The sequence below is a fragment of the Budorcas taxicolor genome, chromosome 19, assembly GCF_023091745.1.
Source record: "Budorcas taxicolor isolate Tak-1 chromosome 19, Takin1.1, whole genome shotgun sequence".
NCBI classification, from domain to species: domain Eukaryota; kingdom Metazoa; phylum Chordata; class Mammalia; order Artiodactyla; family Bovidae; genus Budorcas; species Budorcas taxicolor.
Genome location: NC_068928.1, coordinates 51786772 through 51806655, shown reverse-complemented (window position 1 = coordinate 51806655; position 19884 = coordinate 51786772). Strand labels below are relative to the sequence as shown.

The following is a 19884-nucleotide window of genomic DNA, read 5'->3' as shown; positions in this document are numbered from 1 at the left end:
GTGCAGTGGGAAGGAATTACTGTTTAATGGGCATAGAGTTTCAGTTTGGATGGTAAAAACATCCTGGATGGTGGTGATGGTTACACAACAATGTTAAATGTACTTAATGCCACTGAGCTGTAGCCTTAAAACAGGACATGTTTAAATTATATATATATATATATATATATATATATATATATGTATATGTATCGTCTGAATAAAAAAATACAGTAAATGCCTTAAATGGCAGCTTTTACTGTCACACAAGCTCTTGGGACAATATTATGACAAGAATGAACACTGGGCTGAGCAAACACCCACCAGGCATCTTACTATGAGCTTTACACATAGTGTGTTAACTTGGCCCATCCTATAGTAATCCCAGGAGTGAGCTATTATCATGACCCCATCTTACAGGCGAGGAGACTGAGGCTCACAGAGGTAGGTGATTGCTCACAGTCACAGAGTGGTGGAGCAGGGCTGCACTTGGACTATTTGGCTGGGGGTGAGGGAGGGAAGGTGGACAATGCCCAGGGAGACAAGGGAAGTATTCTCAGCAGCAGAGGCCTTGGGGTACTCCCTCCTCCTGCCATCCTCACCTGGGGCAGGCCAGTGAGGAGGCTGGCGCGGCTGGGTGAGCAGCTGCTGACAGAGGTGAAGGCATTGCGGAAGACAAGACTCCGGCGGGCCAAGGCGTCCAGGTGAGGGGTAGAGATGGCACTGTTGTTGTAGGCACCACTCTCAAAGCCTCCGTCATCCGCTGAGGAAGATGGAAAACAAAGGACACAGTGGGCTGGGCTCAGAAGGAGCAGCATATGGGAGAGAGACCTGGTCCTGCTGCAGTGGCCTGGGCCAGTGATGGCTAGGCGGTTATGATACCTGGGCAGGTGTGATACCTAGCAGGTGTGATTCCCAGATGGGCATGATATTCAGCAGGCCTGTTACTTGAGTAAGAGTGTCACCAGACATGTATGAAGAGTGGGTGAACATGTTAGGAGGCAGAGAGGCCACTCAGGTAGGCCTGAGATCCAGGCAGGTATGCCCGTGCAGTCCTGGGCTCTGAAGACATGCATGAGGATATGGATCCACGCGCAGGTTCTCTGCCCATGCCCCTAAGAGTGGGGGAGCTGAAGGGAGTCCCTCAGTGCAGGGCTGTTTGTGTTACAATTAGCTGAAGGGCCTGCCCAAGACCACAATGTTAATCAGAAAGCAAGACCCTGGCAGACAGCCAGACCTCAAAAGAGGAAAGAATTGGGTTGTCTTGTGAGAGCTGGGCCCTGGTTACCCAACCAGGAAGTCTTGTGAACAGCGGGGTGCTAGAGGAACTTCGGGTTTCAGGGTGGTGGGGGCCAGTGGAGAAGGTGGGTGGGGGGCTGCTCTCTTCAGCCAGGAGGAGGAGAGCTGAGCTACAGCGCTCTGGGGTCCAAAAAAGGAAGGGCAAACAGGGGGTTATCACTGCTGGGGAGAAGATGAGAGCCCGAGGGCACCCTGGCTGGTCTTTGGGACCTTGGGCACCAGCCCCTCTTCTGGCATCCGCTCCGTAATCTCTGGAAAACCGCCCAGCCTCCCATGCGGAGGCGGAGACCACAGAGCTAGCCTGGGCTGCTCCGGGGTACAGGGTCAGAACCCGGGTCAGAAGAGGAGTGTGAATGCTGGTGTCGATACCTCCAGACCCTCCAGTGGGCAGGGCCGCCTCTGCCTGCCTCTCCAAGGAGCTGACCACAAAGAGTCTGGGGCCAGCAAAGAAATGAGACGGGGAATGAATGGAAATGGGGGCTGCAGGGCACTGGAAATTAGCACTGGGCGCTTCTGGGAGAGCCAACCGGCGGAGGTGGAGGGCAGTACCCGGGGTGCCAGCGGGTCAACACTTACCGAGGATCAGCAGCACGTTCCGGGGGCGCGCCCGATGCACACAACAGAGACCCACAGAGATCAGCAGGACCCAGCAGACCTGCCCGGAGCTTCGCATGGTGGCGGCTCCAGCCTGGCCCCCCGCCCCGGCTCCCGGCCCCGCGGTCACGTGAGCACCAGGGCCGCTCCGCCCCGCCCTCGGTCACGTGTACACCAGGCCCGCCCAGGCCCCGCCCCCGCTCCCGCTCCCCCTCCCTCTCCGGTTTCTGCAGACCCGCTGCGGAGACGACGGGAAACCCGGAGCTGCAGAGACAACGGGAGATCCGGAGCAGTGGCGTCCGGTGAGTGCGCGGCGGACGGCGGCGGGGCCTGGGACCGGAATTGGGTGAGCGAGCCGCCCGGGTACCGGCCGGGATCGCTGGTGGGCGGCCGATTCGGGGGGAGAAGTGGGGTCCGAGAGTGCGGGCGCCTCTCGCGGGGACCCCGCTTCCACCCACTTCATCCCTACCCACTTCATCCCCACCAGGTCCCCTACACCCTCCGTCTTGCTGGGGCTAGCAGGCCACAGACGGTCAGCCGGCGTGGAATCCCCACGCCTTAGACCCCAGCGTCCGGGGCAAGAGGCTTTGGGGGTGGGAGGCAGGTTGTGTCCGTAACATCCTCGCGGGGACCGGGAGTAGGGGGTGGGTTGAGACGGGCTTTGCGTCAGGGGCGCCAGGACGGACTTTGCGCGCCAGGGGCGCCAGAGAATGCGCGACCCGAATTAGTGGGGGACCCGCTGACGTTCGTTCAGAACCGACTAGAATACCTAGGGCGCCACTAAAGATGAAACGCCACAGGTGGGGGTTGGGGTGAGGCGCAGCCTTGGGATGGGAGCCCCCCCACTACAGCGCCGCAGTCTGCCGTAGTGGGCGGAGCCTTCCATGGTGCGCACTTGGAAAATCTCAGGACGCTCGCACGTCCAGTCACCCTCCCACTCGCCGGACAGCTATGGCTGTCACCGTGGACGTGCTTTTCTCTGCACTGCTCCCCGTTAAATTTCCAGGGAGAGGTGGAAATAAAAAAGGAAATAAATTTTCCTGGAAAGCGAAACCTTAAGTTTCATTAGTATTTAGGCTTCTCATTGAGAAATCTTTTTTTTCCCCCTGGGCCAGAGTTGATGGCGGAAGGGAAAGCACCTAGGGTCTGGGCAGGTGGGGTTCAGGGAGAGCAGTCGGTGAGGAGTGGGCACTGCGCTTTCGACTGGGGGCTCCTCTACCTAAGGTGTTAGTTTCCTGTCTCAGATCTGCAAGGTGTGGGGGAGATTTAACCCGTCTGGCTCCACCCCCCTACGTGGGAGTAAACCAATGGTGCATCTCTTGATGTCTCTGGGCAACCCCCTCCCCCCTTATTGCTGGGTTTTCTGAAGCCCAGACACTGATTGCTGGTCTGTGTCCTACCCCCGCTCCAGACATGTCGCCTCCTATGTCTCCTATGAAGCCACCCAAGGGCTTTGCCCCTATGTCCTGCTGCTGGTCCACTGAGACCATGCAGAAGTGGCTACCTTTCCTGGGCTGGCTGCCTGACTACACCTGGTACGCCCTGAAGATGGACTTCATCGCTGGGATCTCAGTCGGGCTCACAGTCATTCCCCAGGCGCTGGCCTATGCCGAGGTGGCTGGACTCCCTCCCCAGGTGAGATGGCTGCCCCTGCTGCCCCCCACCTCCTTTCCCCTCAGCCTGACCCCACTCCAGACCTTACTGCTCGTCCAGGAGCAGAGTAGAAATGCATAGTATCCCCTCCAAACAAGGGGGCACCCTGGGCTCCAGTCCAACAAAGCCTTATTTTATAACCTAGAGCATGTGATGGCCTTTGGGCAGACACATGCCCCTGTAACCCTTCTTGTCACAGTTGTCACACACAGGCACCAAGCTAGTTCTGGATGGCCTGATGGGGCCAGGGAGATGACTCACCCTGGCTTTAAGAACCCTTTCTCAGACTCACGGACTCAGACATAAGAACACTAGGCCCCAGGTGGGTGTGGGTAGAAAAGAGGCCCCTAATCACTGTAGGTCCACAACCTTGGGTAACAGGGTAAGCATTTTGCCCTGCCTGTATACACTGCTGTGCCCAGAATACACAACAGACAACACAGATTCGTCTGCTCAGTCAGCTACGCCAGGGACCCGTCGGGGTGTGCCATGAGCCTCCTGGGTATTCATTGCTCTCTCTGCCCAACAGTACGGCCTCTACTCTGCCTTCATGGGGTGCTTCGTATATTTCTTTCTGGGCACCTCCCGAGATGTGACTCTGGGCCCCACGGCCATCATGTCCCTCCTGGTCTCCTTCTACACCTTCCACGAGCCTGCGTACGCTGTGCTGCTGGCTTTTCTGTCAGGCTGCATCCAGTTAGGCATGGGGTTCCTGCGCTTAGGTAAGATTCTCAGGCTTTCCTGCCATGAGGGTGGGGGGCTACAGTTCTCCTCCTGGGGATGCCATGCCTTCTGCAGTTCCTTCTTTGTATTTCAAGGGCTATCCGTGTGTGTGTGTGTGTGTGTGTGTGTGTGTGTGTCTGTGTGTGTGTGTCTGTGTCTGTGTGTGTGTCTGTGTGTGTGTGTCTAAGGAAGGATGACTCTCAGCCCTTCCCTATTATGCTCAGCCAGGACACTTGGAGAAGTGCCCAGGGGCTCAGTCCATAGTCTCCCTTGCTCTCCAAACCAGCCCAAACAGGGCATGCCCTCCACTAGTCTTTAGCTCCAGTCCAGCCCTCACCTCTCCCAGCCCACACTGAGCCAGTAGGGCTGGGACCAGCGTGGTGTTCCCTCTTGGCTGTGCAGGGCTCCTGCTGGACTTCATCTCCTGTCCCGTCATTAAAGGTTTCACCTCGGCTGCTGCCATCATCATCGGCTTCGGGCAGATCAAGGTAGGCACACTAGTTGGCCCAGGGGCACCTACCGGCTAACAGGACCGAGGCCGTGTCCTGATACGTGTGGGCCTGTCAAACTCCTGCTCTTTGAGGGTCCAGAGCCTGTGGTGCTGACTGAGTCTCCATTAATAAAACCGTCCTTTGGGGGAGATCTTGAATGATGGCCAAGTTCTACCACAGGTAATTTGGGGAACCAGTAATGGCAGCCCCACACTTGTCAGAGTTTTCATGCCTAAGTGCTTGGTTCACCTCACAGAGTTCTGCAGCCTCAAATACACACTCAGCCAGCAGGTCTTCACAGGTCACAAGCATACTGCCAAAATTTTGACAAGCAGCTTGCTCCCCCAAGCTAATTTAGCTAGGTGATTTCATTTTTATGTCTCCCCACCCCCAACTTCTCATTCAGTGTTTTCAACTATCATGTTCCTTTATGTTTCCATTTAAATATCTGTGGCAAGTATTAGAATCAGTAATCATTGGTCATCTGAGGATATCATTTGTTCTCCTTCCACTGGGTTCTGAGTGCCTGGAGGGCAGGGACTGTTTTGTTTCCAATGTGGCTGTCCCGAGCTGTGCTGAGCAGAATGAAACTGAGCTGAATCGTAGAGATTCAGGGCAACGGACACGTGCACACACCAGGCTCTCCATGGTGTGATTCCCATAGTCAGGCTCCGCTTCAGCCTGGCCGGTGACAGTCTTCAAGGATGGAGGCCAAGTAAGAAAGTGAGAACACAAAGCCCCAGAGGGGTACATGTGAGAGAGACTAGGGTAGCTGACCCATTTGGGTGTGGGACTGAATGCACCCTGCATTTAGTTCTCATGAGTCGTCTGGGAGGTAAGCTTATCATTATCTCCATTTATAGGGGAGGAAACAGCCTAGAACAATGTGGGTAAATTCAAAGAATAGATTATGTACACACATATGTCAGGGTAAGCTTGGCAAATGCTGTTTTGTGGGATGCTGTGTCCTTTATTCTGGAAACATTATCCTTCATTTTTAGAGTCAAGAATGTTCTTTTTTTCATAACACAGTGAGAGGGTAGCTGCTTTACGCATTCCTATTCGACAACCCTAGGCCCTGTCTTCAAAACCTTGACTACGTCATGACAGCCCTCTGAGAGCCTTTAGGCTGGGTGGGGTGGGGTTCCTCTTGACCTGCCCAAACAGGAGTCCCCTGCCCAGGACAGAGACCCCTCTCTGTGTCTGCCCTCCTCAGTGTCCTTCCCCTTCAATGGCTGTGTGCACAGCGGGTTTTGAGGTCCTTGGAGACTGACCACCCTGGGAGTCTGGCCTCGACTGCCGCTTCTGATCCCAGCCAGATAAAGAACTAAAGCACAGAGCGGCCCCCTTTCTCCCTGACGAGGACCGCTGATTTGGTGGGGGCCCTGCGGCGCCACCCGCGCAGTTCTGCCTGCCTGCGCAGATTTTTCCTTCCGATAGGGGGCGGTGCCCGGCGGGCAGGCCTCCGAGTGACGGACGCGGTCTCGGGCCAATGGCGGCGGGGCCTGTGCTGTGGCGGGCGGGCCGCTAGGTGATGGACGAGGCAGCCGGGTCTGCGCGGGCGGGTTGGGGCCCCAGGACTCCGGACCCCGGACTCTTAACCAAGGGCACTTGTTGAACCAGTTTCCTTGGCTTGAGGTCGCCTATGCTGATTTTCCTAGGACAGGAAAATAATTTGCAAAGCCCTGAAACACGTGAACATTGTGACATGCCCTCTGCATCCCCTCTTCCTTGGGGAGGGATAACTTTCATCTGCCCGTGGGGGGCTTTGGGAATGGACTTAGATAAGCCCGGTAGAGCCAGCAAGTGTTTTCCCTCAGGAAGGGCACTTGGGGGTAGGGGACTCCAGTTTTAGAACGGTATTACCATGCTGCAAGGGAGAGGCCTCAGGGTTTATGTTGCAGAACGTTGTCTAACCACAGTCTCTGTTTGAACAGAATCTGCTGGGACTGCAGCACATCCCCAGGCAGTTTTTCCTGCAAGTGTATTACACTTTCCACAACATCGGAGAGACCAGGTACCCGGGCGGCTGAGTTTCTCCCCCCCTGTATTAGGAAGCTCTTCCTTGTACACCCCCTCCCCGTCCCCTCCCCATTTCCACTCCCAGGTGGCATTTATTCCACTCCTCTGGGGCCCTGCTGCTTAAACAGGGGCCCCATGTGCAGTACCATTGGCATCACCTGGCAGCTGGTAAGATATACACACTCTGGCCGGCCCAGACCTGCTAAACTGATCAGGTTGACGAGAGCCCCAGGTGATTGGCCAGCATATTGATTGAAGCTTGAGAAGCTCTGCTCCAGTCAGTCCAGTGCCCCGGTCAGCATGACCCCATGGCTTTCTCAGATGGTCGAAGTAAGAAGAGACCACAAAAGGGAAGGGCACGCAGTCTGTCACTCAAAGAATTCATAGTTCAGCCAAGAGGAGGACGTAGGGCAGGGAGAGGCTGAGGCCAGCAGATACGCAGGTGCCCAAGGGGTGGACGGCAGGTAGAGGCGGTTCCCTCAGCAAGCGCCTCCCTCAGATGGAGCTGCATCTCCCAGAGGGCCAGTGAGTTAAAGGAACACATAGGAGATGCTCTTGGCCACAGGTCAGGACCCCTCTCTGACTGGAGAGGCAAGAGGAAGAAATGACCTGGAGGGAGCTGTAGGGGGCGCTACTTGGAGGGAGTCGGGGAGAAACCCTGTGACCCTCGTCTTCTTCCCATCTGCTGCTGAGGTTCCCGGCCCATAGGATATAGCTGGTGGGGGTCACAGAGGGCAGTGGAAATGGAGATGGCCGAGTCAGAAGTGAGTCTTCCGGAACCAGCGAGGCATTTGTAGCCCAGAGAGCTACAAACTGAAACTGTGAGTGGTAGTGCACCTCCCACTGTGATCTGGCCCTCAACCCCTAGGGCCTGCATACCTACTAAGTTTTGAATAAAGATTTGACGTGGAATAGGGACACAGATTTCTTAGGAAAACGCAAAAAGAGCATTCAAGAGAGAAAACATTCCGGCAGCCAAAGGCCAGAAGGCCAGCGCTGTCAGTGGGGTTGGGCAGTGACCAGTGTCTGTCTGCAGGGTGGGCGATGCAGTGCTGGGGCTGGTCTGCATGGTGCTACTGCTGGTGCTGAAGCTGATGCGGGACCACGTGCCTCCTGTCCATCCCGAGATGCCCACCGGAGTACGGCTCAGCCATGGGCTGGTTTGGACTGCCACCACAGGTGAGGATGGCTTCCGGCCGAGGGAGCACTTCCACAGCTGTCTTGTATAACCTGGACTCACATTGTAGTCACCCCAGGAACTGGAATCCCACCCCTTGAGGTCTCACGTCACTCACTAGGTGGTTCGGTTATGCAGCCAGCCTGGAAACTGCTTGAGCAGCAGAAGTTCTCAGCCAGGAATGACTTTGTACATCATGCCCCTGCCCCCCACCTGTGGGACTTTTGCCAATGTCCAGAGACATTTTTGGTTAGTCCTGTGGGGCAAAGCTGTTTCTGGCATGCGATGGGTGGAGAGCAGGGACATCGCTAAACATCCTGCAATGTACAGTCGCTTGTGGCAAAGAATGATCTGACCGAAAACAGCAGTGTGAAGGCTGAGAAACCCTGGGAGGTCTCTGGGGGAGAAAACTAGTTCCACTGAGACAAACTGATCCCTCTGCAGTTGCAGAGGGTAAGGGCTTTCCTAATAGCCCAGTTGGTAAAGAATCCACCTGCAGTACAGGAGACCCCGGTTTGATTCCTGGGTCAGGAAGATCTGCTGGAAAAGGGATAGGCTACCCAATGCAGTATTCTTGGGCTTCTCTTGTGGCTCATCTGGAAAGAATCTGCCTGCAATGTGGGAGACCTGGGTTCGATCCCTGGGTTGGGAAGATTCCCTGGAGAAGGGAAAGGCTACCCACTCCAGTATTCTGGCCTGGAGAATTCCATGGACTGTATGGGCCATGGGGTCACAAAGAGACACGACTGAGTGATTTTCACTTTTCACCTCAGAGGGTAAAGCTTTTCCTTTGGGCCTGGAATCAACCAGAGGATCTATAAAGAAAGGCTGAGATGAAAGGCTGCCAGATGAGGAGAGTTCACGAGACCATTGGCTGGTTGAAGGGCCATCTGTGGGTAGGGGGGTGAGGGATGGGAGTGGGATGTCAATAGAAATCTCTCCACTGAGCTACCAGTAGGTGACACCGAGATAGAATGGCAAGTATAGCAAAGCAAGAAGTGCTGATATCAGTGGGCCTTCCCCAGAGCTGAGGGGAATAGAAATCACCCCACTTGGACCTACTCCTTGGCAGCCATGAAATCCAGCCACATGTGAGAAGAAGGGGTGGCTAGACTCTTAGCCCTTGAGTCACTTCCAGATTCTCCAGCTGGTTCTTGGTCCGTAGAGTGACTCACCAGACCCTATTCTGCAGCCTGAAGGCCATGGTTAAATGTTTAGCGCTCCAGATGGGGAGGGTGGAAGAGCACTGGGTTTATACTGGAAATTCCTGGGGACTTATCTGGTGATTCAGTGGAAACTGCAGGGCGCACAGGTACAGTTCCTGATCCGGCAACTATGACCTTGCATGCTACAAGGTGTGGCCGTATTCCTCCAGCCATCTATAGGTAACTTAAAAAAAAAAAGCTGTTTAAGAAAAAAGAAAAACTCCTGGCTTCAAGTCCTAGCTTAGCCACTTGGCACTTGCATGAGTTGTTTTCAAAATTTTATGCACTTTAGTATAGTCATCTATAAGATAATGAAAACAGGTTCTGTTGTCCAAAAGTTTTACAAAGTGTGGGCTCGGAGCAGCTTGGAAACTTGTTGGAAATGCAGACTCTGAGGAAGCACTTCACAAACATCACTTCTTTGATTCTCATCACAGCCTTGAGGATAGGATATTATTTTCCTTGTTTTGCCAGTGAGGGAAGTAAGGCTCTGAAAGATAAAACAGACAAACCAAATAAGACTTCTCAAGGTCACATAGGAAGGATGAGGCAGAGTGAGGACTTGCTCCCAGGTCACTTGCCCTTTTTCCTTATCAACTGACCTAGAAGTTTATTGGTTTTGTTTATCTCACGGAACTTTTGATTCTCTCTCTTCTCTCAACATTGATCTCTCCGTTGCTTTCGTCTAGTTCATTGATTCTGCTCTGATATTTATTATTTCTTTGCATTGGCTGATCTTAAGTTTACCTTTCCTTTTCAAAATCTTAAGACAGAAACTGAGGTCTTTGAGTCCTGCCTTCTTCTCTGATACAGTGTTCAGGATAATAAATTTCCCTGTTCAGCACTGGTTTAGCTGCAGCCCACAATTTTGATAGGTTATAGTTTCACTTTCATTTAGTTCTAAATGCTTTCTAATTTCCATTTTGGCATCTCCTTTGAATTGTGGATTATTTAAGAGTGGATTATTTCATTTCTCCTTTGAACCAGGAGCCTTTTAGGAGTTAGTTTCCAAATATTTGGTGATTTTCTAATTAGTATTTTGCTACTGATCTCTAATGTAACTCCCGTTATTATCAGAGAACAGATTTTGTATGTACATACATATGTAGGGTTATAATTTTCTCTGGAGATGACCCTCCTTATCCTGCTAATGTCCTTCATTCTCACCATCTATCCTAGCTCGCAACGCCCTGGTGGTCTCCTTTGCTGCCTTGGTCGCATACTCCTTCCAGGTGACCGGATACCAGCCTTTTGTTCTAACTGGGAAGACACCTGAGGGACTCCCTGATGCCCACATCCCTCCCTTCTCAGTGACCACTGCCAATGGGACAATCTCCTTCACCGAGATGGTACAGGTGGGTAGAGACAGAACCCGGCCAGTTTGGCCACGGCTGCAGTGCCCCTGGCCCTGGTTCTATCTCCTGATGCATCAGCTTAGTGACAGGCGGCTCTGACCTCAGCTCGGACTGCTGCGTCCTCAGGAAGGTGCATCTCTGGTACAGACAGGTGTGAATGAATTCCTGATTAGTCACAGCCTCAAGGGACACCACGGGTATTTTTTCCGCCTTGAGCCCAGGGGTGTTTCTGCCATCATGGACGCTGGCAGAGCAGGAATTTGTTGTGTTCTGCTCTGTGTCTTGCTCCTTGCAGTGTGAGCTCACAGCCCTGCCGCTAGAGTTATGTTTGCTTCCGTCAGACATAGACAAGCCAGTGCTTGCCTTATCGGGTCACTGCCTGGTCAGACCTGTTCTGTCCTTCCCCGGAGGGTCACTCACCACCCCTCTCTCCTCTCTCAGGGAATGGGGGCCGGGCTGGTCGTGGTACCCCTGATGGGTCTCCTGGAGAGCATCGCAGTGGCCAAATCCTTTGGTAAGATGCTCACCACCCACGCCCTCCCTGGCACCTCAACCCGGAGCTCAGCCTGCCTTGCTTGCCTGCTCTCCTGCTTGCTTTTATCTGCTCTGATTTTTAAAACTTTGAATTTTTATCCAAGTAGCACATGTTTATGTTTTTTGAAAAAAATTAGTGAAAATGGATTGTCAATGAAAAACCTCTTCCAGTAGCTGAAAATATTTGACAGTCCCCTCTCTGGACATAAAAGGTCCTGCATTGAGCCTTTGCCAGTTGAATTTTCTGTCTGTGGTGTACACCCTTCCGCTGCCAGCTAATTTCAAGCTGAATGTGGAGTCTGAACATTCAGGTCTTGTGATGAGATATGAAATAGCCACTATCCATTGTATGCATACAGCTAAGTAATTTCATTGGTCATAATGAAAGGTAGTAAAGTACATTAAGAACGGACACATTTTAAGTATTATCTTTGTTTTTAATGTAATTGATTTAATTGAAAGTTTTCATTTAATTGGTAATAATGGCTGTATTTGACAACCTGTTAGCAAAATTCCTAAAAATTTAACAAGGTACCCTTTCCAGGTGTCTGAACACAGCTGGTCTGTCCTCTCCTCACCCCCTCAGAGGCTGGGAAATGTTAATCTACTTATGTGTTCGCCACTCAATACTGATTCCCTCTGCCTGAGCTGGGGCTGCCAAACCCTTCATGTGTCCCCGCGTCTGTCTTAGGTCCTTGGACTTGTGCTCCGTGTTATCCATGAGGATGACGTGCTCTTTCTGTTCTGTAACAGGGTTAAGTCTTTGTTTGGATCTAATCTGACTCTAAAGGTTAAAATTCAAGTATATGACATGTTTGTTATTATGACAACCTAAACTGTGTTTACTGCTCAGCCCAGGTTGTGCCAGGATTCTGTTTCTTTCCCTGAAGTTCCAGCATCTGGATCCTTAGACCATTACAAGGAGACTCTAAAGCAGTTCATTCTAAGGGGTTTTCCTTTGCAAACACCAACAATCGCAGAAGACCACACTACATTTCAGTTTGCAACCTGTTCAGCTCACATCTTTCTTGTTTAATTTTTCTGATCCTTTTTTTTTAATCTGGAGGGGCATATCTTAGAATCTGCATGTGACAACTGTTACTCATCTTGTTTATTACTTAGAAAACTCTGTTTTCTTTTCAAGTCCACTGACTTCTGTGCTCATTTGCGAAGCTTGTTGCACTTTTAAATCAAGGCTTAGTAAACCATGGCCGGCTGCCCATTACCTAAGAATGGCTTCTGCGTTTTAAATGTTTGAAAAAATATCTAAAGAAGATTAGGATTTGGGGACACTTGAAAAGTATATGAAATTCCTATTTGAGTTCACAAATAAGGTTTTATTTTAAGGTGGTCTCTTGCTCAGTTGTTTCATGGTTTGTGGCTACTTTGTGTTACAGTGGGGAGCAGAGCAGTGTGACAGAGGATGTGATCCTCAAAACCTAGAGCATTAAAAAATGCTTTTGATTAAAAAAAGAAAAAAAACGTAAAGTATTGAGGACTTCGCTGGTGGTCCAGTGGTTAAAAATCCGCCTTGCAATACAGGGGACATGAGTTCGATCCCTGGGTGGGGAACTAAGATCCCACATGCCACAGGGTAACTAAACCCACACTCTGCAACTAGAGATTCTGTGCACTGTAACAGAAGATCCCATGTGCCACAACTAAGACCTGATGTTGCCAAATAAGTAAATATTAAAACAGAACTGAAGTACTGATGGTCTGGCACTTTACCGAAAGTTTGCCAACTGCTGTCTTAAGATTCATGCTCCTCCATGGTTTCCCCCTAAATCTTCCTGCTCATCTCTCTAGGCCTCATCTGAGACTCTCTAGTCATTGTAACCTATAACCAGAGAGCTTTTCATTTAAAACATCCTTCCCTTATAAAAGCAATATATGTTGCACAAAATATTGGAAGTTCAGAAATTGATAAAGAAAAGATGAATTACTTATAATTTCCCTCACTACCCCAATTAACTGCTGGTAACATTTCACTCTATGTCTTTCTACTCTCTTTAGTTTTTTTTTGTAAACACACAGAGACACATATACCTTTGCATATACGGATATATTTTATCTGTGTTTATACCTTATATTTATGAAATACAGTGCTATAAGGAGAAACTGGTATCCTGTTTTATCGTTTCACAAACAGTTTCCCGATGATATATATCTAGTAACAATGTTTTGTCCGTTCTCTTTAGCATCTCAAAATAATTACCGAATTAACTCCAACCAGGAGCTGCTGGCCATCGGTAAGACTCAAGCAGAGGGCGCTCTGGGGGTCTGGGTGGTGGTGGTGCTGACACGCAGGGTGCACAGCTGGCCCGAGTGGGGCCCTAGACCCATCTCAGGTGGCTCAGTTTAATCACTAGGAGTAGGGTACTGACATCTGGTGTCCAATCTGACTGAGGCTCGTTGAGCACCTCTGTGTACCTGACCCTGAGGGCTGTGGCCTGTTCTGGGTCGAGAAACACCTGGAGTGTTCCTCTTGGGCTGGGGTAGGGGCTTTCCAGGGCGAGGATCAGATGGCTGAGGAATGTGGCCAGGTAAGATCTCAGGTGAGCCTGCTGATCCTACAGGATCTTGGCTGCCTTTGCCCCACCCTGTGGATGAGTTAGGACTCAAGTTGGCCCCAGGCTTCCTGACTGGAGGTCTGTATCATGAGTGTCATCTGCGTTATCTTGAGAGCAGGCCTTGAACCTACGGACTGGCTGTGGGTTTTGCGGAACCAAGGAGACTGTGGTCATCTTTGTGAAGGCCGCTGACTGAAGGGCTGCTGACAATCCAGTGGTGATGAATGTGGTCTGATTAACTCCATTCTGGGTTCCCAGCCAGGCTCCAGGCATGGGTGTGTCCAGTACAGATTAATCAAAGGCTTCATTTTGGCTGGTCATCTCAGGAAAGGAGTGTGGCTTCGAAGGAATTCAGACCATGAGGGACCCCAGAAGGACTGGGCACTTTGGGCCTGTGCGCACTTGCCCTATTCAGCCACTGCCCCACTTCTGGGCAATGGGATTCTTTGTTCTGTTATACACAGGAAAAGGCATATCTAACTCACATAGGCAAGGCCAGGGTCAGAACTGCTCCATAGCTGGAGGCAACCTCAGCACACTGGCAGAGATCCTGGTTTGTTTTGTCCTTCCTAGAGGGAGGGATGACCCGATACAAGGTGCCCCCCTGTGAAGAGCCTCTCCCCTCCTGTCTTCTGTTTGTTTGGTTTCTGTGTCCTTGCTTTACATCTCCTTTTCTGCTCTGTTTCATGGTCCTTCCCCTGCAAGAACCTTTTCCTTCTGTTTTCTCCCTAGGCTTAACCAACATCCTCGGCTCCCTCTTCTCCTCCTACCCGGTCACAGGCAGCTTTGGACGGTGAGTGACCGCATGCTCCCTCTCTGTGTCTCCAGAGAGGTCCAAGCCTGGGACAAAAGGTCTTCTTCTGACTTGAAGAACCGGCTCCCCTGTGGGGTCCTTCCCATGTCCTGAGGCCTTCATCATGGTTCTCCCTATCCGTCTTCTCCCCCTCGGTCAGCTCTGACAGAGTTCACACAGACGCAGGACGGGGGCGCTCCATCTGCTTCCCACCTCTTTGACTGGTTTTCTTTTACAACAGTACACAGTGTTGCGGGCTTCCCAGGTGACAGCTAGGGGTAAAGAACCTGCCTGCCAGTGCAGGAGACATAAGAAACATGGGTTCAATCCTGGGTCTGGAAGATCTCCTGAAGGAGGGCATGGCAGCCCACTCCAGTATTCCTTGCCTGGAGAATCCCATGGACAGAGAAGCCTCGTGGGCTACAGTCCATAGGGTTGCAAAGGGTAGGCACGACTGAAGTGACTGAGCATGCTCACACAGTGTTGCAGTTTAACATTAAAAAGATGCCCATGCATGGAAATGTTCCTGGCATCTTGTTGCTTGAGTTAACTCCTGAAAGATAGTGGGGGCGGGAAAGACTGCAGCTCTGCCTGAAGAAGGGGCAGACTGTCAGGTGGGGTCACCATACGGACCCCCCCAAAAGCAGGAGGGCAGGGTGGGAGGGAGGCCCATGGCTGGAAAGAGAAGAGGAGACATCAGTGCCCAGCCCTCAGGCCAAGTCCTGGAACCCAGCCCAACCCAATCTGAGCACTAAACCTTCCTGACACCCCAAAGCACCATGTTGAGGGGGTGCAGGGCATGTGGCCCGACCTCCCACATCTCAACCTCTCTGTCTGTAGAGTCATGACAGGCCTGTCTGCCTCAGAAAATTATTTAGGGAGTTTAAAGAAAATCTCTGGTCACTTGGTGGGTGCTATACTAGCATTCGTGAAGTAAAACCTCTAACCAGTTTTCAAGTTAATTTTTTATATGCTCTTGTTGGCATAACTGGGTTGCAAACCTGTTTAGTTAAGGTCGTATTTTGTGTCCCCTGATATCTAGCACAATTACAGTGTTGGACATCTGGATTTATAACTAGGCCTGTCTCAGACATGCTGATCTGTTATTTGGGGTTGAGAAGGCCCAGGAGTCCCCCTTGGTGAGAGGACCCAGTGCGCCAGTGTCTTAAGTCTCTCCACTAGGTGGTGACATTGCTGAGGGCTCCCGTTTCCCCCACCCCCACCCCTCCCACCATGGGAGCCCCCATTCCTGGAGACTAGCCATAGCTGTGTGGACCTCCGCTGCTCTCCCGGTCCAACTGACAGCCACTAATGGGTTTCTCTCACCTTCCAGGACGGCTGTGAATGCCCAGTCTGGAGTGTGCACCCCAGCGGGGGGCCTGATGACAGGTGAGCACCCCTCGAGCACACACACCGTGTTCTCCCGTGTCCACGACAGTGAGATGGGAGGAAAGGAGAGGAAGGAGCCCGGGGTGCTGGTGGCGCCCAGCTCTGTGCCCCAGAGGGGCTCCTTTCTGAGTGGGAGTCGGGGCGGCAGGGCCACAAGGTCACGGCGCCCCCACACCCCCACAGGAGCTCTGGTGCTGCTGTCGCTGGACTACCTGACCTCGCTCTTCTACTATATCCCCAAGTCTGCCCTGGCTGCCGTCATTATCATGGCTGTGGTCCCCCTGTTTGACACCAAGATCGTGAGGACGCTCTGGCGAGTGAAGAGTACGTGTCTCCTATCTGTCAGCCCTGCGGTTTATCAATGATCCTGCCCCTGCTGTTGGCCTCTGCCCACACCAGCCCAGCTGGGGCAAGACGGGGTCTTTGGGGTGACCAGCAGGGCCCACGTCACAGCCTCCCTTCTCCACCATCATTGCAGCTCCAGGTCCCCTGAACCTGCAGTTCATTTACTATAACAAGTTTTTACTCCGTTTAGTTTCTCAAAGGAGTTGAGGGATTTACGTGACTTCTGCATCCCTTTATCCGTGGTCCCCTGAGAAGTGCCCACTGTGGCCTCGTTCCAGGGGCCGGGGGCCAGGTCAGCCAGACAGGGAGGGACTTCCTGCCTCTGACACCCTTGAGCTGGCATGGCCTGTCAGCAGCATCAGTCCCCAAGTCCCTGGGCGGGTGGGGGTGGTCCCTCGGGGGCTGCATGGGGTCCAAGACACCTTTACTCGTTACATGAAAGCCAAACATGAGGCGTCCTCATCGGGGGGCTCAGGTAGCTAGGAGCTGAGCTCGCCGAGGAGGGCCCCCTCTCAGCTGGACCCCCTCTCTCAGGGCTGGACCTGTTGCCCCTCTGTGTGACGTTCCTGCTCTGCTTCTGGGAAGTCCAGTACGGCATCCTGGCAGGCACCCTGGTGTCTGTGCTGATTCTCCTGCACTCCGTGGCCAGACCCAAAATACAGGTAGCCTATCTGCCTCCCTGAGGGGGCCCCACCGGCCTCAGGGGGCCCAGTGGGGTGAAGTATGCCATGGGGTGTACCCCTTGATCCCACTGTCTTACACTTTGGCTCTCGGAGTGGTTGTGGCCTGAGGTACTGCCAAGTGACCTTTCACCTGGTGGATGGTTTGACCTTCCTGCATTAACCGCACGCTGTTCTCCTGTGGTGCATGGGGCCGTGGGTGGGGCCATGGGTGAGGGCTCCCGCCAGCTCTGCACTCTGCATCCACCCTAAGCCTGTTGAATTGGCCTCTGGGGCTCACTGGCTTTCCCCTGCTGTCCCCAGGTGTCAGAGGGTCCAATGCTAGTCCTGCAGCCGGCGAGTGGCCTGCACTTCCCTGCAATTGAGACCCTCCGAGAGGCATTGCTGAGCCGGGCTCTGGAAAGTACGTGGCCACGTGGGCTGTGGTCATCCCCAGCTCCCCACCACCTTCTCTGCACCCAGCCTGGCTCCTGCTGAACCCCAGATCCTGCCCTCGACTGTCAGGAAGGAGCATGCCTGCCCTTGGGTCCAGGGGCTCTCGCATATCGGAGTTGTGTCCAGTGAAACCCCCACCCCCGCTGTCTGCATGCATTAAGGATGGCAGGTCCCCACCATGTGTCCCTAAGGGCACACTGCTTCTGGGAGTTGATATTTAGGGAAGAAAGGGGCTTGTTTGTCTGCCCAGTGAAGGAAACAGTTGCTGCTGTCCCCAAACAGCTAATGGCTCGGGTCCTTGTCCTTTCCCTTTCCCATTCACACTGGGGAGGTGCTCCTGATGGCCTCGCATGGCCCCAGGCCCCTGGCCAGGGCCTCCTGTGGTGGCCTGCACCCGGTGTGACCTCTCCTCTCCCCGCAGCATCCCCGCCGCGCTCCGTGGCCCTGGACTGCACCCACATCTGCAGCATCGACTACACGGTGGTGCTGGGGCTTGGGGAACTCCTGGAGGACTTCCACAAGCGGGGTGCCACCCTTGCCCTCATCGGCCTGCAGGTGGGTGTTGGCACCTGCTCTGGAAGTAGCCTGGTGAGGGCTGTGTTGTCACCTTCCCCATGTCAAGATGAGGCTACCGAGGCTCAAAGAAGCTGAGTGACTTGCCCAGCGACACACAGTGATGAAGGCAGCTGGTCTCCTGTCTCGTGGCCTCAGGCTGCAGACCTCTGCTCGCACTTCCGTTATAACCGGTGCTTGCAGAGCACTCGTCTTGTTGTCCCCCAGAGAGGATTCCCTTAAGACACGGCCCTCTCGCGGAGCTGTGAGGCAGCCCGTGGCGCGGTGTGCTGGGGCAGCAGCGCTCCCACCTGGAGTCAGTGCTCGTCTGCCCCGCAGGTCCCTGTCCTCCGTGTCCTGCTGTCTGCTGACCTGAAGGGAGTCCTGTACTTCTGCACCCTGGAAGAAGCAGGTGAGCGCAGCCAGTCAGCATAGAGCCGCAGCAGCCCAACTGCCCATGCCTTGGGGGCCAGGACAACAGGACTGCAACCCTGGGAGAGGGGGGTCAGGGCTGGAGTCTGAGAGTGGGGCGCACTCTGACGAGGGTGAGACAGTGGGCAGGCTGTTGGGGGGCCTTTCTGCTCTGGGGTTTTATCTTTTACGATTGTATGTGAGGCATAGTTCACAAACAGTGAAATGCACAGATGCTAAGTGTGAGTTTGAGTCCTGACAGATGAATGTGGTGGGTGTCCAGTTAGGGTGGAGATCATCTCCATCATTCCAGAAATTTCCCTCATTCCCCTGACTGCCACTGGGAGTAAGTGCTGCTCTGATTTCTTCTACCATCAGTCAGCGTAGCCTGTCCTAGAACTTCGTGTAGTGGGATCAGAAGGATTCTGTGTCTAGCTTCCTTAGCTCAACCTGGTATCTGTGAGATCCATCCATGTTGCTGCTAGAAGCAGCCAGAAGCTGATCCGCAGGAGCTGGATAAGCAGGTTGGGCCCAGCCATGCCAAGGAACCCACCCGGCAATAAGGAGGGTTATCATGGCACCGAGAGTGGTGAGGATGATGATGGAGACTTAGGTGAAACCAGCCCAGGGCTGGGGGCACCAGCCCAGAGACCTTAACTCTCTGCACTCAAGGTCCCCCAAAATGCCAGCCTTTAATCCCATTCCCTGAACTGACCCATCCTCACTTCGCTTTTTTAGTGTTTGGAAACCTTGTGTTTTCTGCAGAGAAATACCTGAAGCAAGAACCAGGGACCCAGCCCTATAATGGCAGCGAAGACTCAGTTCCGGAACACAAGATTGCCCTGCTGAAGGCCTGAGTGGGCTGCCAAGGGGTGCCCGACATCAGAGGGTCTCCCGGAAGGTTCTTGTCACTGTGATGCCAGATGCCGCCTTGCAGATGGATCTGAGAAACCTGAGCAGGTGACCCGGAGGAGGGGGAGGGCAATGGTGTGGAGTCCACAGGTGGGACTCACCCCTTCTTCTGAGGTGACTGAAAAGGTACCCCCCTGCTCTTCCCTGTATGTGAACTCTTTTTTTAAAAGAGTGGTTAGGAGAGAACCTTCTAGAATGGCAGACCAGGTGAGAAAGGAAAGGGTGGGGATTTCAGCATGGTCTAGGAGACGGCCCTCTTCTCGCCCCAGCGCCTTCCTGGATTTCGGGGGAAACGGGGAGGGCGGGCATCTCTCAGGTGGGTTCCCTTCTTGATGGCGGCGGCTGTGCTGTTGTTGAGAGGAAAACCAAGGTTTGCCAAAAGACTTAAAAGTGTCTATGAGTAACTTTGTTGTGTTTTCTAAATTAAAAAAACTGATAGCTTTGGTGTTTTTGTAAAATCCATACATGCTTATTGTAAAAACTACCGGAAATCTTTCCCTCCCCCATCCACTTTGGCGATAGCTCCCGACCTCCGACCTCCACTGTACACGTACGTGTGTGTACTTAGCATGTGGATGTGTGTTTACAGTCATGTAAATGGGATCATTTCATCCGTGGTGCTCTGTGACCCACATTTTCATGCGGTCATTGCTGTGAATTATTCGTTGTGATAATAAATAGAGAAGACATGATGATCAGTGGCTCCGTGGTATCTTATTCCACAGATGCATCATAATTTACTTAGCAGACCCTCTAGACACG

General features: G+C 52.9%; 1 protein-coding gene across 2 annotated transcripts; it reads left to right on the top strand.

Annotated features, from left to right (window-relative positions):
* The first annotated feature begins 1729 nt into the window (after positions 1 to 1729).
* On the top strand, positions 1730 to 19718 carry SLC26A11 (solute carrier family 26 member 11). 2 transcript variants are annotated; one of them, XM_052658595.1, is made up of 17 exons: positions 1730 to 2174; positions 3284 to 3507; positions 4055 to 4247; positions 4651 to 4736; positions 6677 to 6756; positions 7798 to 7940; positions 10323 to 10498; positions 10940 to 11012; positions 13234 to 13284; positions 14338 to 14398; positions 15732 to 15787; positions 15971 to 16111; positions 16667 to 16794; positions 17116 to 17215; positions 17669 to 17802; positions 18139 to 18211; positions 18976 to 19718. In XM_052658595.1, the coding sequence occupies exons 1-17, from the start codon at positions 1730 to 1732 to the stop codon at positions 19065 to 19067; spliced, it is 2256 nt and encodes a 751-aa protein (XP_052514555.1). In that variant the 3' UTR covers positions 19068 to 19718. The 2 variants fall into 2 exon arrangements, with proteins under 2 accessions (XP_052514555.1, XP_052514556.1); XM_052658596.1 differs by having other exon boundaries at positions 2157 to 2218.
* Positions 19719 to 19884: the final 166 nt, after the last annotated feature.